A 16,813-nucleotide genomic window follows, 5' to 3' on the forward strand; every position below is an offset into this window, starting at 1 on the left:
TTCATTAGCGTTACAAATTCTCAGCTGATTTTTGTCTCGCATCTTGGATATGAAATGCTCGGTTATCAATACACAAATATATATTTGGCTGTCTGGAAAAATATGAACAAATATGAAAGTCTATGAAGGTATTTGATCATTCTTAACACTGTCAATCATGTTTACAGAACAAAATACCTGTCAAAATATCTAGAGACAAGCGTGGCAGAGGAACAGAGAAATGCTGAGTGGACCAATCATTTTAACTGGCGTGGGGACATTAAATTATTTGCTATTGTGTGGCTTTTGGCAAGAACTGTGTTTTTCTTTTTTTTGCACTATATATATATATATATATATATATATATATATATATAAACCAAACCATGATATGACATTCCCTATTCTTTGTACTACCATTTATACTGTCACCCACCCCTACCAGTCGTGTGCATATCCCTGCAGCCTCCAGGACTTCAAAGGGCCCTTTCTGGCACTCTGTACAGCAGCCACTTTCCCTCAGCATCTTAGGAATAAAATAAATTAGATTTGCTTCACATTTCTGCCTCTCCTTCTCGTTATTGCTTTTGGAACACAGCTGGGGTTTTTTCCACGTCTATAGTCTGTGGGACATTGCAACAATTTCTGAAATCAGAACATTAGTAATTACACAATAAACTAGGAATTGTCTCTGATCTGTGTATGTGTGTGTGCATCACAGGTCCTGTGGGCGGAGCAGCAAGTGGTGAAAAAGAGGAAGAAGAGGGACATCTATGAAGACCCAACAGACCCAGATTTCCCCAAGCAGTGGTACCTGGTGTGTGTCTCTTCTCTTTATAGTCTAGACTTAATTAGCCTGACATTTTAGCAAAGATGACGTTGAAAATGTCAAACATTCAGTAGATATTATTTTCTAAAATGGCATACATAGTGTAATTTGCAATAACATTTTAAGCTGCTTCTGTATAACATTACCGGCAGCAAACAAATTAGTAAGTGCAGTCTGTAGAATATTTAACGATTTTTATTTTTTCTGTATTCCATTTAGATAGCCTTTTTAAGATTTTGAAGCCAAGGAGAAGGTCCTCCTCTGCATTCAGATTTGTTCAGAGCAGTATTTTTTCCATATTTTGAGTTTCTGCTCTGCAATTATTTATAACCTTGATAGCCTTCGTATTCAGCCCCGTACAGCTCTCAATAGTTTCAGCTCTGCCGACGCGTTATCTGATTTAAGACGTATTCATTATCGCAGTGGCAAGTTATTAATTTCCTCATGGTCAGTCAGATAAGCATAGATTGAATTGTCTTTTGGACTAAACATATAGGCTTTAGTTACTACAGCTTCATCACCAACACAGTCTAAGGTACAATACAATGCTTCCCAGGATGCCCGGTTGAATGGAAAGTGAAATGTCAAGACAGATTGACTACTAAACTCTATTCCTCTGTGAAACATTGATAGCACATGGTCCTGACTCTGTCTGTTTGGTTATTCACAGTGTTTCGCTGATATCCTTAAATGTGTCCTAATCTCCCCCTTTTCCTTTTTTTTATATCCACAAAACCTCTGTCACTGCCAGGGATTAATGACAACATTAACTACCCCAGACATATATCACCAGTGAATAGAAGTTGTGAAACCAATTCTGCCATTCAGCATTAGACCTCTTATCTTCTGGGAAAGCAAACCTTTTTTTCTACAATATCAAGTATTCCACACATCTGAGTTGAAAACCAAACAAGGGTTTAGTTGAAGGCATATGCTACCCATGCGGATGTTTCGTTTGGTAGTAAAACCAATTTATTGTATTTAGGGGATGTTATATTGGCTTATTCTTGTACATGGGCCCCAGCAGTTTTTTGCAAACATTTGCTTAAAATGTGTATTTAACAGTGGCAAGCTGTGGTTTTGGACGTACGCCTGCTGTCTAACCAGCGCACCGGCATAACATAACTGTATTACATTATTCATTATTTAAAACATTTCTTTTATAACAAATTTTAATTTAAACGTTGTGATTCTGTTTAGGCCAGCAGAGAAGGCTTAGCAGGCCCTGACGGCCCGCCACTGGTATTCAATGGCATCTGTGCCAGTTCAAAGACTGCATCTAGAATTCAAGCTACTTACCCAAGCATCAGGCATTCTCACAGAAGCGCACATGCAGGAGTTATGCCATGTGGAGAAAAATCAGCAGGGAACAACGGGAGAGGGTAGAGAAGGTTGTCTGTGATGTATTTTCCATTTCTACCCATGTTTATCTTTAACCATCTCTTTTACCTCGAGCGCTCACTTCTCTTCATACTTCTTACTGTACGACTTTTCTTTTATTCATACAAATCACGCTTTTCTACTTCGTATCCTCTTATAAGTTCACAGATTGCTATTTCTATTGCGAGAGAGGCAAATGCTCTCACTGAGATTTCCTAACCCACAGCTGTCTTTTTTTCTGACAGCGTAACTACAATAGAATGCTCACACTGAGCAGGTCAGCGCAAAGTGGCAGCGCATGTCAGGGCCATGCGTTACAATTGAATTTTAAGTGTCCATGAATCACCCCTGATCTTCCCTTTTTATGTCTTGGTGTTTATGTTTGTATTGCGCATTTCTGATTTTAACATAACGCTCTGCAGCGGGTAAAAGGCCTTTGCAGATGATTTAAGCTGTTCTCACACCAACGGCCCTTTTCTGTTGGTCTGTCTGAGAAGTGTCAGCACAGCAGATTGACAGCTGAACAAAAGCCTTGTGTCTCTTTCAGTCCACCCCAACGCATCAAGACCTGAATACTAAAGTAGCCTGGGCTCAAGGCTACACAGGAAAAGGTGTAGTGGTGACCATCCTGGACGATGGCATTGAGAAAGACCACCCTGACCTCGTCAGCAATTATGTAAGTCAAAAAAGGACGACAAAATGTACAGAAAAAAAAATCTAATGAGGGCTTGAAGTTATATTACCATGATTGGTGTCCTAACCATTTTCACATCTGTCTCAGGACCCCGAGGCCAGCTATGATGTCAATGACGGAGATGCTGACCCCCAACCAAGATACACGCAGCGAAATGAAAACAGGTAAGTTAGCGAAAACTGAAATCCGGCAACACCACTAGGAATAGATCAGAATTGCTTCAAAAAATTTGCTTGAATCTTTAAGGGAATTTGGCAAACGGGGGCAGATGTGATTAATTTCATTGTGAGAGTGGACAAGCACATTCATGAACTGAGAAATCATTTGGACTGGGATTTCATTTTTTCTGACCAAACAACCCTTGTGTAACGCTTGTTGTTTTGACTCAAAATAAATGTTAGGTGATAGCAAACGACACTGGTAAGAAAGCACCAAGTCTATATGGCATGTGGTCCAGTGATTTGGGCTAAAGCATTTACATTTATAAACCAATTCTATAAAGTTTGAAAGCACTAGTGCAGTCATTCTGCAAAGTCTTGAAAGATTGTTCCCCATTTTCTTCTTTCTTGCTTCAGTACACAAGCCAAGCTGTTCGAGCAGCATTTCCAGCGCCAGCCCGCACTTCCCCACAGCCACTTATTTGTTGCTAATACAATACTTGTTTACTTGCCCTCAGTGATTCATGCTCTTCCCGTACCAGACTTTGGTCACATTAAAACAAGTTCGCCCCAATTTATTGATGGAACACTAAAGCTCCAGCGAGGGTGAATCCTCCTCCCTTCTCCCCTGTGTCTTCAAACACGATGGTCTTCTGCCTTTGTCCAATCCCCCTGGAGCAGATGAGAAGCTACATCCCGCCTCTGAAAAGCACAGCAGGATTTTTCTCAAATCTCTCTTTTCTGGGACGACTTCCACCAACTCTTTTTGCTTTTGTTCTTTATTGTGGGTTTCAAAGCGCAGCATCCTTTTGCAGTTGGTCAGGGGGAGAAACAATATCAGCGTCACAAGTTTTTGTGAGATTATAGAAACTATTGTATGAGAATAGAATCTGGACAGAACTTTGACATTGTGTATCTCACTAATATATCGCTTTCTCTCTCTCTCTCTCTCTCTCTCTCTCTCTCTCTCTCTTTGTTTTTCTATTCTCATCATGATCTATTCATCTGCAGTATTTATTAATCTTAAAAGATGCTAGCATCAGCAGTTTTTTTTTTAGCAGGGGCCTTGTTTCTTGTCCTTGCCAACAGCTTGAGCAGCCATGCAGAGCGACCCTCGTCCTTTCTGTCAGTGTACAGTAGATCCCACTCTGTCCTGCTGATGGAACAAAGCACTACTGGACGGGATTACTCCCTGCCTCTGGTTCACTTGGACTCCCCAACTGCACCATGCTATTACTTCAGAAAGACACACATACAATACAAACACAGAGAAACACACACTCTGCTACCCATGTCGGTGGAATTGCCGGAGCAATTATCTCAGACTGGATCAATTCATGGGCATGGAATGAAAAGCAAGGGTGTGTCTCCGTCTACAGCTCAGAGTTGCGGTGTTTGGTGTGACCTGTAACGCATTATATCCGATGAGTTATGTAAATCACAAGATAGAAATACATGCTGATATTGAGTAATGTTGACAACCTCTTCACAATGAGATTATATGAATATATTCATAGGACAACAAAAAGCAAAGGAGAGTCAGAGGCGGACATGTTCCATTGCCATGAAGGCCAGTTCATTTGTACTGATGACAAGCAAGGCTGATTTTTGAATTCTCATATCTGAGTTTATCCTTAGAGATGCTCTGTAGTCTTGAGTTGGCAGCTCTTGCAGATATTGTTTAAGGGGGTGCAGGCCAAGTTGACGACTGGTGGAAGTTTGGCCAAGCAGGTAATCCATTTGTGCTTCATCGTGTCAATGTTTTTATGTATTTCCTTCACTTTTCCTCTATTCTGTCAGGATGGTGTGGATGTACAGTAGAGGGTGATGCTAGAGCAGAGGCTAACATCATTTATTTCACCTCCTGTCCGCAACCTAAACCTAAACCTTAAAGCAGAACTCTATATATATCTACAAAAAACCCAAAGAGTGACAAGAGGGCTGTGCAGTATTGTCATTGTCATTATAAGGATTTAACTAGTGATAGTATGAACGATCGATGTATGAGACCAAAATCTTGGTGATAAACCCAGTTCATAGTGATAAACGTCCTGTAGTATATTTCATGTCTTCAGAACCTATTCATACTGTATCCAATAGTGTATTTAAATAAATACAGTACAATCTTGACACTAATCTTAACAATATAATCCATAACCCTTACCTTCTACAATATTTTTTTTAATCTTCCGAATCTTTATAAAGCAGTCATATAAAACCTTAACTGTTTTAAGTCATCCTGACTCCTCTGGGGTCGTGACTGGGTAAAACTGATGAAGATGATGTGAAAGACAATATAGATCTGCTCCCATCACATTCATTTAACATCTAAAACGGCACAAGACTGTGCGGACTGTCAGTTGACTTTTTTTTTATTTGGATGTGCTGGGATGATTGGATTTTTTCTTTCAGGTTGTTTTACCGTCTCCATCCATCTAACTTCCCCGTTGAGAACTTTTCACAGGGGTCCATTAATTGAGATGCGCCATAAGATTGTGCAGTGACAGCCTTTATTGGAAAATGATTGGCATGCTACGCAGCTCTGTCTGCCCTTCAGTCTAACCAACCCCATCAGCACCCAAATACTAAAGGGACTTAAACCCAAGGCTGGGAAGACGATATTGGCTGATCAGGTTGATTGCATAGTGATAGAGCAAAAGACGTTTTTGCATGCTTCTCTCTCCCTATCAAATTGCTTTGTCCTTTGTGGACATTTGTTTCTCTGAGCAAAGTTCTGCTTCTTCAGCAGAAATACACTGAAAAGGAGAAATGGTAAATGCACCTCCGGCAGCCATCATCTCATTAAATTCTTGATTTCTTATGACATTAGTCAAAGTCGGTCAGGCATCCCATGCAATAGAAGGTTTGGTGAAGCCCTGCAATCATTAATGTAAAGTCACTAATATTAGTTCATATGTTTATGGAGTAACAAATATATAAGCAAGGAATCAATCGTATGATCTATTTCTGAAATGTGAAACTTCTCTGGAGTGTCTTTCATGAATAAAACACAGAAATTATTCATGAATCTGTACTTAATACAATAATTCTTAAAATATTGTCATCCTTCTTAAGTGATATCTTGCCAATTCGACTTTGATTCAAGATGTTATCTCTTACTTATCCAACCATATTGCTTAAATCAAACTGTGACAGCGACAGACTCCAGAGGTTAAATGTTTATGTGCTTCACTGTAAACACAACATTTTTAATGTGTCACTGTACGGTATTTTGTGTACATAGTTGGCAGAAAATACGCATCAATCCACTTGGAATTCAAGCTGCAACGCCATAAAATAACAACGGGGTTAAATACGATGCATTTTGTCTTTGGCTAAACGCTGGTAGACACGTGGCATCTAAGACCTGAGACGTTCCCTTTTTATATACGTGAATGCAACTGAAAATGACAAAAACCCGTACACACGCTGCATGCATATCTTGGTCTGTGTGATGGTAATAAACCGGAGTCGTCAAGGGTACGATACAGATCAAATCAGGCTGAAGAAGAGCACAAATCAAAGACGACAGCTTCCTCCTGCGTCGTCTGCTTTAGCGCCTCTGTTAAAGTATTTGACACAGCAGGTCGCGCTGCGCTGACTTTGCTGCCGACACATTTTAGAAAACAACATTCGGCAGAATTGACTTTCATCAGGCATCAACATTTAAGCTCTTATGTCGAGTATATTTTCTGACATTAGAGATATAGTTTGTCCTTGGTGGTTTTAGAAGTGGAAGACATGATTGAATAGAAAAGCCTTACTCTGCGCAGAACTTGTCTGCAATTGTTTTCCTCGAGCCACTATTGTATGTAGCAGGTGCCCCTGGTAGATAAACAAGTGAACTCTGCATTCAGTAAGTTAAGAAAGTTGGTTTAAATAAAAACTTGTGTCAGCCTTATTATGAGATTTCATTCTTCATTCTGAAGCTTGACAAAAGTCTCAGACTCTAGTGGCAGCGTGAATGAAGAAAGAACGATCGGAAAACCAGCGGATAATACTTTCTCTATTTGCCATCACACGCCGCATATAAATGCTTTCCACTGTTTACACAGAGTTTATCAATTATTGTTTACAAAGCTGCCACCCTTTGTCAGGCCTGAATAATATAATCCTGCCTCTCGTCATCTTGTTTATTCTGCCGGGGTTGGCTTGTTTATTTTCCAGACAAGCAGGGCAGACTTTTTTTGGAGGTGATGTTGGCAGGAACCTCACTCTTAAATCTCTGGCGTTCTGTCTGCTTTCAGGCGTTATTTTATTTTGTCTATAATTGAGCTATGTGATTGAAAGCTGCCATTTTCTAAACATCGTGACAAGGTATCTCCCCCGGAGTCAGTCGATGTCACCCTGCTCAGTTGACTGGATGCTGTTGAAAGGTGTGTTCAAACAGTCTGCGTAAAGATAGTACAGTTTAGACATGCTAGACGATGTTGAGCAATTTGTACGCTCACGTTAAAAAAAGCATGTTTAAATTATTGCAAATGGCTTGAAAGTAATCAAAGTAACCTTGTGGGGAAAAGAGCACTAAAGCTCGGCAGTCCGTATCTAGTGGGACTCAGTACCCCACACATCTCCTTGTGTTCATTTAGGTGCTTTTCAGATACCTTTTGGTCATTCTATCCACAATAGCTGTTAGAATTGTTTATTTCCTCTCCTCCCATAGTGCTCCATATCGCAGTGATGATCTTTATTCAGAGAGTATCACAGCTTTTATCTCACAGTAAAAAATACATTTAGATTTCTGGCCCCCTTCTTTGTAGAGTTATATTTGTTTCCCTCCGTGTCCACATGACTTTCCTCCCACGTAAGGATATGCAAGTCAGATGGATTGGAATCTCTAAATTGCCCAAAGGCATGAACAGTCACTCTCTACATTTGTCTGATGATGGTCTGAAAACTTTTCCAAAGTGCTTCTCTGCCTTATGCCCATTGTTTTGCAAAAAAAAAGAAAAGGTCTCCTCGTTTTAAGTAGCCAAAAATGAGAATTATATTCTGTATGTAATTTTCTCAAACCCAGAATATTCAAATATGAAATTTGTAAAAAGCAGATCCTCTTCCCTACAACACTGAAGACTCTGTGTTGGAACACACAATGAAGAGATCGCCACTTCACACTCCAGTGTAACCATTTGAACAGTCCTGCCTGAGGCCAGCTGAGCTGAGCAGAAAATAGCCTAATCCTTTTGGCAGCTCCAATATTCAGTCCCTCTAAGAGAAAAAAAGATATAACCCAGCAGAGTAATGCCATGTGACAGATTCTACAGTTTAGCCAAGCATGGGTTACACATCAGTCACACTTGGTGATACATATTTAACACACATGCTCGATACAACACAACCCAAACACTACATGAGCGTATGTGTGATCATAGTCGCCTACCATCTGTAAATAATATGCTTCAATACACGTCTTTCTGTTTCGAGGCCTGTATGAGAAAGTATGCCATGTCAGCATGGAGCTGTTCTCACTCCTCTGCTGGTAGTAACACCCACAGAACTGGTCTGTTCTACCGATTTTATCTGAGTTGAGCTAATTAATCACACACGGTACTACTGAGCCTGTTCAGGTCGTATCAAGTGTGTGTGGCTCTGGAAGACCTTTTTGACACTTGAAAGCTGTGTAGTTCCATTATTGGAAATGTAGGCTGTGAATCTTGACCCACATTAGGGACTAAAAGTCAGGATTAGTTGCCCTTTGCTATTTGATTTTGAATATTATTTATCTGTCTCCTATGAGTCTCTTAACTTTATGGATGAGCAATACTAAATCATTGCAGCACCCCTTAAAGGTGGATTTATAGTTTTGCTGTGAAGGAGTTAAACAATAAGCAGCGTTAAATGCTCTGCCAAATCTGACATACGCCTCCTCAAAAATGGAACTCAAATCTCAGAGTACTGTGATTGCTTGGAAATAGTCTCATGTTCAGTGATGAGACAAGGCAAACGTTTCCACCGCCACTCGTATCACAAAGTAAATAAAAGAAAGTTGGCACAGTTACTGACAGGAATATAATTAAACCACAATACCGCCTGATCAAATACAATACATCCAGCTTGGGCTGCCATGGTGAAGTTTAGCGTCAAGTCTCTACTGTTTCCAGCTTTGGATCTAATGCACTTCCTGTACTTAAGTATATTATCAAATTCTACCTAAGTGCTCACCATCCCATCCATGGGGTCTTATAGTGATTTAAAAAAAAACCCTCCAAAGCCAGTTTAGGTAATACAATCATTGAATTATTCATAAGCAAATAAGAAATGTTTATGCTTATTGTTAACCCAACTAATTATGTAATTGCGTGTTAGTCAACACTTAAAGCCGAGGATTTGATCAACTTTGAGGCTTCAATAAGATGATGCAGTTTTGACAATGTAGAATTATTATACAATACCTGCATGTGCGTGCATACTGTGCATTAATAGAGTGTACTGTACAGTATATTGACACTGTATGGTCTGTGGTCGCATTGCATCATGGGCAGAGAGATTGTTTTGGGAGACATGTCGGCGTTCTCCAGTAAATGGCAGACCAATGACTTGACCAAATCTGGTGCCTTGTCCTGAGGAGGAGAGATAAAAGCATTACTTCACTGTCTCTTTGCTCCTTCTGATAAGATAAGGGAGGTCACATTGGCTGTGTGAATAGAGTGGCTCTAGCCCTTTATTTAAGCTTTGTTTAAGCTGTGTTGGGTCTTTTCACCACAGCGTGTCTTTTGGACAAAGCCTGTATCTTTTCCCATCCTCGGGCTCTCACTCAAATATTTACTAACTTTGATTGTCTTTCTCCGAGATGAGGCTGCATTATTATGATGCTTTTGGTTGTTTTCCCGCATCTCTTGGATAAACTTTTCAGACTACACTTGTGCGTGACCCGGAGAGTCGCTGTGTCTGACACCTCTTCCAATCTATTTTAAATGGATATTCAGGGCATTCAGTAAAGTGTCTCGGAAATCATTTCATTTCATGGACATTTGACAGACAGAATTGTGGCTTCGCCTCCACCCTTTGTCTGCTCTGGAACGTCTGAGCCTCCCTGGATATATTAAGCTGTCTGGCTAGTTTAGCTGAATTCAATCCAGGCCAATCACTTATTCGCACATGCACACACACACACACACACACACACACACACACACACACACACACACACACACACACACACACAAACCAGCTGCTTATGCCTGGTCTCTCTATAAACGTATTCCCAGGCCTCTGGCTCTGTGTTCACTCTGCCCATCCTGGCTGAATCCCCTGCCTGGCATCACATCTGTGTCCGCAGCTCATCGGTCTGAGGATATATGTTATCTGGCATTTTTTCAGGACGCTGTGGATGAAACAATAACTGTACGTGCAGGTATTTTCAGCTCAAGGAATTGCAGACCTCAAATCAAAGAATTAACCATCAGGGGCTCTCGTTTTAATTTTAAACATAACGCGTCTCGTCTTTTGCTCAAATCACAGCATCAATAATCAGATATTTCTTTTAATGTATTTCCCAGACACAAATTCAGAGCATCTTTGTTTCAAAAGGCAGAGCTGTGAGCCAGGCTTTCTGTTTGTTTCAACATAAGTCATTGAGCGTTGACATTTGAAGCTGCTATTTGCGGTGCAATTCATCTGCAAATGCCTGCACTTTGCAAGCGCGTAGTAGTTTGGAGCACGCCATCTGGCTGGCCACGGGGATGCCTATATGTATCTTTGGACAGTGTGGAGAGTCGCAGGCTCTCTTTCTAGTAAAATAATGTTATAATAATGTTCCCTTTATAATTTATTTTCCACTGTGTTTACTCGGTACTGTTCCACTGTAAGGTAAATTAACAACGCTGCAAAATAAAATGTGACATGTATATTGCTTTAAAATGTAGCTTCATACTATGTTTTACAACGTTAAAGCAACACTTGTATCATTTCCAAGAAAAATAGCTCATGAATTGGAACCTGCACTGGATCCCTTCCCATAAAAATGGAGAATGCTTCTGCTACATTATATTACAGAGGAAGCACTTAGTGTCTTGCATCTCTTCAAACATAGATCTCTGTTACTCTCTTTACAATTTATTTGTAATGTTAAGCAGCCACATTATTGCAGTATGTGAAAGTGTGCTTTGTCCTGAGGGGCATTAAAGCTTCCTCAATACCATTTCACAGTCTTCTCGCTCATATTTTTTTTTATTTTATATTACTTACAAGCTTGTCTCTCGCACAAATCTTTTGTTTTTCCGCCTTGAAATGACTGACGTGACCATTCAGCACCTCCTCGGTGGTGTTTCAGCACATATTACCATGATTGACTTGTGTGGACGAGCTCGCGGAGCCAGTCAGTCTGACGTTGTCGGGCGCGCAGTGGTGAGCTAAAATATAATGATGTAATGAGTGGGCAGGTCTGTGCCTCTTTAGCGCTCTGATTAAACAATAAATACTCATTTAAAGATCCGCTCGCCACTTCACATGCAGACCGGGATGTGAAGCTGTACAGAGATGAACATAGTGTGCACTACGCTTCAAGCTTTTTCATTCACTCTGTCTTTGACAATCAGCCAAATCGACTGACCTGCGTGAATAATATTGGTTATCTAATGCCTATTTGGTCATAATGGTGTTTGACGCTGCACCTTTCACAAAAAACTGCTGCTATAGTTCATAAACGCTGCTAACAAATGTCCTCCCCACGTAATAAGTCCCAATTTAACCCCTGAGTACTTATATATTGTTCTTGAGGGAGCCATCACCTCCCCATCACCTGCTGCAATTTATACAAGCTAGTTAGCTGTATAACAATGTAGTTTAACCTCTTGATAGCAATAATAATAATTTAATTGCATGTGTGATGTATTACACCCTGCCATATGTTGTGCCAAGGTCCTTATAAGGGCATCTCTGTCAGTGTAAAATACGCCCTGTCAGGCCACGGGATTACTTGTTTACAAATCCCTTCAATGCTTGTAGTTGTTGACAGCCTAATTAATTATTTTGATTTGTTAGGAGGCAAAATATTCTTTATTCCACACAGTCTTTTTTGTTGTTGTTTTGTTCTTTGACGTTGTAAATCCTGAACTAGTATTAAGAAGAAGAAAAAGACGGGTGGAAACAGCAGTGCTCCTCTGCTTAAATGTTTTTCAGTGAACAAAAGTGGGAATTAGCGGGTGGTTAATATATCACAGAGCCACACAGAGTCTAATCAGGATCGCAGCTGGAGGCGCAGCCTACTCTGACCCTGTGAAACGACTTTGTCCTCTGCCTCATCATCAGGGGGAGGTTGGGAGATCAAAAAGGAAGTCATTTTTGTCTCTTCCAAAACAATGCTGTGTACTTAATTAGCTTTGTTCTGATAACATTCACACAGCACGACCCAGAAGTGGGTGTGAAACTCTACACCTCCTAATCAGATATCTCTACTGTAATCAGCAGACAATCTTAATGATCTGTGTTTAATGGCAAATGTTCCTTCTGCTCCATCCATTCACAGTCTGATCACACCACTTTAACCCCCAAAGTCAATGAAACAAATTAAATTCATTTCACTAACGATGACGTTTTTTTGTCTGGAATGATGCAAAGCTGTGAAGGAGGAGACTTGTCATTGGCTTTTATTAGAGTCGATCTGTGGTTGGAGGTGTTTTTGTTTGTGATGTGTTGGTGTGTTGGAGGCGCTCTGTGGGGAAACTGTCTGTTCTCAGAAACACAAGGCTGGTCGACAGTATTAATGAGGGACTCTGAATAATTCATGTCCATCGATAACATCTCATATCTCATTTGTCTGGCCGGTGACTGTCAAGGTAAAGTTTAAGAAAGGTCTTTGTGTTTCTCCTCAGTTATTTCTGATTGGAAGCACCTGCAGCCTGTACAACAGAAGAATATATTTATATTTTTGATATAGGCTAGTAGAGGTGAAAGGAGGAGTTGTCTGAAGTGGCTGTGTTAGCAGGAGAGGATTGGAAGTGCATACAGTGCATAGATCCCAAGCGTTCTACATGCTGTGATAAAGTACACACAGAGCATTTGTCCACGATCAAATTGGCTGGAACAACAAGGTTTTTCCTCACAGCTGTCACCAGATTTTGATACACGTTACAAAACTCTTATTGCCGACTATATGGCTTAATATACAATATACAGCAGTGGTTCTCAAACTGTCTCAAACACCCCACAGTTTGAGAAGGTACTACAGGTGCGCGTGGGGGTGAATCCATGGTGAAATACCTGTACTTTCGTGGAAATGTTTACATTACAGCGTTACAGGTTACGCTTGCGCATGCGTGACTCGCTGAATCTTGGCGTCTTGCCAAAAGCCGATCTCCGTGAGGTCGCCGTTTCTGCTGTTGCGTCTCTCAAAACAGAATACAGAAAAGCTTGATTGATTGAGCATTAATTGAGAGCGGCCGTATCAAATCTACAACCCTGTTTTTAAAAGATTCGTAGAAGAAAGCAGCTCATTGCAGCCACTAATACTGATACAACATGATGGCTCACATATCTGCACTCATTTTGTTTTGCACAGGTTGCACGTTATTGTTATAATCTTAAAAAGATATTCAGTGCAAAACAGGTTAATTGCAGCCACAATAGGCACATTTTTTGTGGTGGGGCATGAACATTTTTCTTCCTCCAAAGTGGGGTGTGACAAAAAAGTTTGAGAACCACTGATATACAGTAACTATACAATACAGTGATACATTATCAAATTATCATGTGAAACAGCCAAAGCTATTCAGAAAAAAGCTGAGTTCTCGAAGAGCCTTTCTCTGCGTTCTGCATATAAGTAAGTTCAATTATACTCTGATTAATATCTCCTTTCTTCTAAAAGGCATATCAGGCTCTCTGGCACTTCTTGTTACAACTCTAATATGAGTCTGCTGCAGTCACAAAAGGGCCCGTGGGTTTATGTTTCTCAACAATTCTAAACAACAATTCTTATCAGTATTGTTTAAAAGCTCAGATCAGGACGTTACAAACGATTGCTGCTTTATTGCTGTCAGTAATTGGTTGAGTTATTGTGATGCTCCTGCTTAATGTGTAAATTGTCTTTTTGTAATCTTCCTCCTTTTTTTTTTTAATACTCTCTTTTGTGACTTGTGTCTCCCCCCAGACACGGAACACGATGTGCAGGAGAAGTTGCAGCAGCAGCCGACAACGGTGTGTGTGGTGTCGGTGTGGCCTATAATGCTAAGATAGGAGGTGAGTGAAGAATGCCACTTTTTAATTGGAAGAAAATAGAAATAATTCATATTATTTGAATTAGAAATGATATACATGCATTCAAACTAATTAACATAGAAGAGAATTTGTTTCAGTTAAACTCCATTAACATTACATTTCAGCACCGGAGTCCAAATCACAGATTCAGCTGTCTTCACATTTTGTTAGAGACCCAGTCAGAGATTTCTGTTGTTTTTTTCTGAATCATTGACCATCTTTTACTGCATGATTAACTCCCTGTTGTTCAGATGCACAAGTGAAAGTGTGCTGCAGAGATGGGCAAGAGCATGCAGTGAATTGTCCTTGAACTATTTGCTCCTGCGAAAAATAGCTTGGCTTTCTGCAGATTTTCCTCTGGAAAGGAGTATATTGTGGCTTTGGTAACACTGGTTGGACATTGCCTAGAAACGTGTAGGTTTAAGAATCATTTTTTATTTCAAATCAGCAAATATAATAATTCACTCTACCTTTATTTGACACTTGATAAAAAGCAAGATAAATTCTGAGTCCTTTGTGATGCCTAAATGTAGTATTATGCTGATGCCATGAAACTGACTTCTCAACCCAGCGGACGTCCTTTCGTACCACTGTGTAAATAATCTGCCTAAAAAGCACGATCTTTAACACAGTCGCTTGATTGAACAGTCATACAGCAGTCAGATATGCATGAAAGAAAGAAGACATTCCTTTAAACATGATCACAAATTAAGTCTGAAAGGTTTCTGTTATTTATTTTTTCCTCCTGAAAATGTTTGCACTTGATAAATTGCTCCAAGGAGGCTTTTAGTAACTTTAGTCACCAAACAATCTGTCAGTGACATGATGGCAGCCAACAAGACTCAGCGGAGCCCTGAGCAGCCCCGTTCACAGATGTTACTCATGATTCTCCTTCTTTGTCTTCATTACCATTCATCTCCCCACGGAGCCGCATTAGCCCGGTTCTCGTAAAGTACTCCTCGTGAATCTGTTCACGTCACGGGGTCAGTGGATCAGTAGCTCTGATTTGATCCCAAATATCTGTGTGTGTGTGTGTGTGTGTCTGTGTGTGTGTTTGTTCGTTCACAGGCAGTCAGGTTTGTGGGAGAAGCCTACATGTGTGTATCCTTACTAAGCCATGATTAGTGTTTAATTGACTCTTCTTGGCTCACTCTGCATTTCCTTTCACCCACTGTACCTGTGTTCCCTCCACACACACACACACACACACACACACACACACACACACACACACACACACACACACACACACACACACACACACACAAACACACACACACTTGCTGGAGTAAAACTCGCACAGCAGTGTCTTAATAAGGAATCGTCAAGCTGCTGGAAGTTGATGAGAATTGCTACGACAATGATTATCATTACCGCTGCAATACAGCCATAGAATAATGATTTACCAAGCAAACATTGTGCTTTATGTCGCATGTTTAGCCCAGTTAAGCACTTTCTTTTTCAGGCTACTCATTATGCAAACTTGTGTTGTGCCGAATCCCCATGCCCACAGAGTAATTACTGCTTTGGCTCCATCTCTTCTGGCGTGTGGTTTTCCAGGCAGGTTGTCTAGAATGGATTATTTAAGTCTTACTGTGGACGTCGCCAGTATTAGTGTTGCCTCTGGGGTTCGCGGGTCTTCATTCCAGTAATGGACCTTATTTGAGGTTGGTTCATTTCACGCCTCTCTACAGCCATTAATGTTCAGAGGCGGAATCTGAGGGTGCTCACTTCAAAGGCTCAGACTGGGTTGTGTATCAGGTATGATGAAAGGTGACATTCAGCGCCACCCTGTGTGGGCCCACCAGTCTGTTGAAGGCTTTGTAAACTCTCAGCTCATTTATACCAGTGTGTATGTTCTCTCTCCTGCAGTCTGTTGGGTGTGTCTTCTTGTCCTTTCTGTGTGTTCATTGGGGTTAGGGAACTAGCTTTTCCTGGTTTAACAACCAGCTGGGCTTTTGTATGTGTGACGGTAAAAACAATTTATCCATCGGAGCAGCATCTGCGGGTGAAGCTTTGTACGCTTAGTCATTAAAACTGGAATTCTGTGAAGTATTAGTTTTTTCCTGTGAGGTCTTTTGTTTTTTTGTGGCAGAAGATAACATTTGACCGATGTCTTTCAGACTTTTTCTGACACGTTTCCTCTCGTTGTCATCTCACGCTGTGTTTCCCCCCTCAGGTTTTGACATCTCCCCACGTCTGTCTAAAGCTCGAATTCATACGCTCTCTATCTCTTCACCATCTGTCACTATTTCTCCACAACTTTTCACATCTCTAGTGTGGTAACCTGTTCGGCTCTGCATTGCCTGTTCATTTTTACAGGAGTTCGTATGTTAGATGGGGAGGTGACGGACGTAGTGGAGGCCCACTCTCTGAGCCTGAACCCGCAGCACATCCACATTTATAGTGCCAGCTGGGGCCCAGAGGACGACGGCAAGTCACTGGACGGCCCTGCCAAGCTGGCGAAGGAGGCTTTCCTCCAGGGAATCACCAAGGTTAGTCACAGCATGAACTTGAACTTTTAATCTACTAATATCTTCCCTGTTTCTTGCATCACCTTCAAACTCACATCAGCTCCTT

At 40.8% G+C, this 16,813-nt stretch overlaps 1 protein-coding gene across 1 annotated transcript in view; it reads left to right on the forward strand.

The window, feature by feature from the left end:
- The window catches only part of furinb (furin (paired basic amino acid cleaving enzyme) b), a 60,527-nt gene that overhangs the window by 28,912 nt on the left and 14,802 nt on the right, over window positions 1-16,813 (forward strand). The window contains exons 3-7 of the mRNA XM_079224299.1: window positions 701-796; window positions 2,736-2,864; window positions 2,970-3,046; window positions 14,127-14,215; window positions 16,556-16,728. Coding sequence (XP_079080425.1) covers window positions 701-796; window positions 2,736-2,864; window positions 2,970-3,046; window positions 14,127-14,215; window positions 16,556-16,728 — 564 coding nt within the window. The remainder of the gene's footprint in view (window positions 1-700; window positions 797-2,735; window positions 2,865-2,969; window positions 3,047-14,126; window positions 14,216-16,555; window positions 16,729-16,813) is intronic.

Source organism: Taurulus bubalis (genome assembly GCF_910589615.1).
Source record: "Taurulus bubalis genome assembly, chromosome: 9".
In the NCBI taxonomy this organism is placed as follows: Eukaryota; Metazoa; Chordata; class Actinopteri; order Perciformes; family Cottidae; genus Taurulus; species Taurulus bubalis.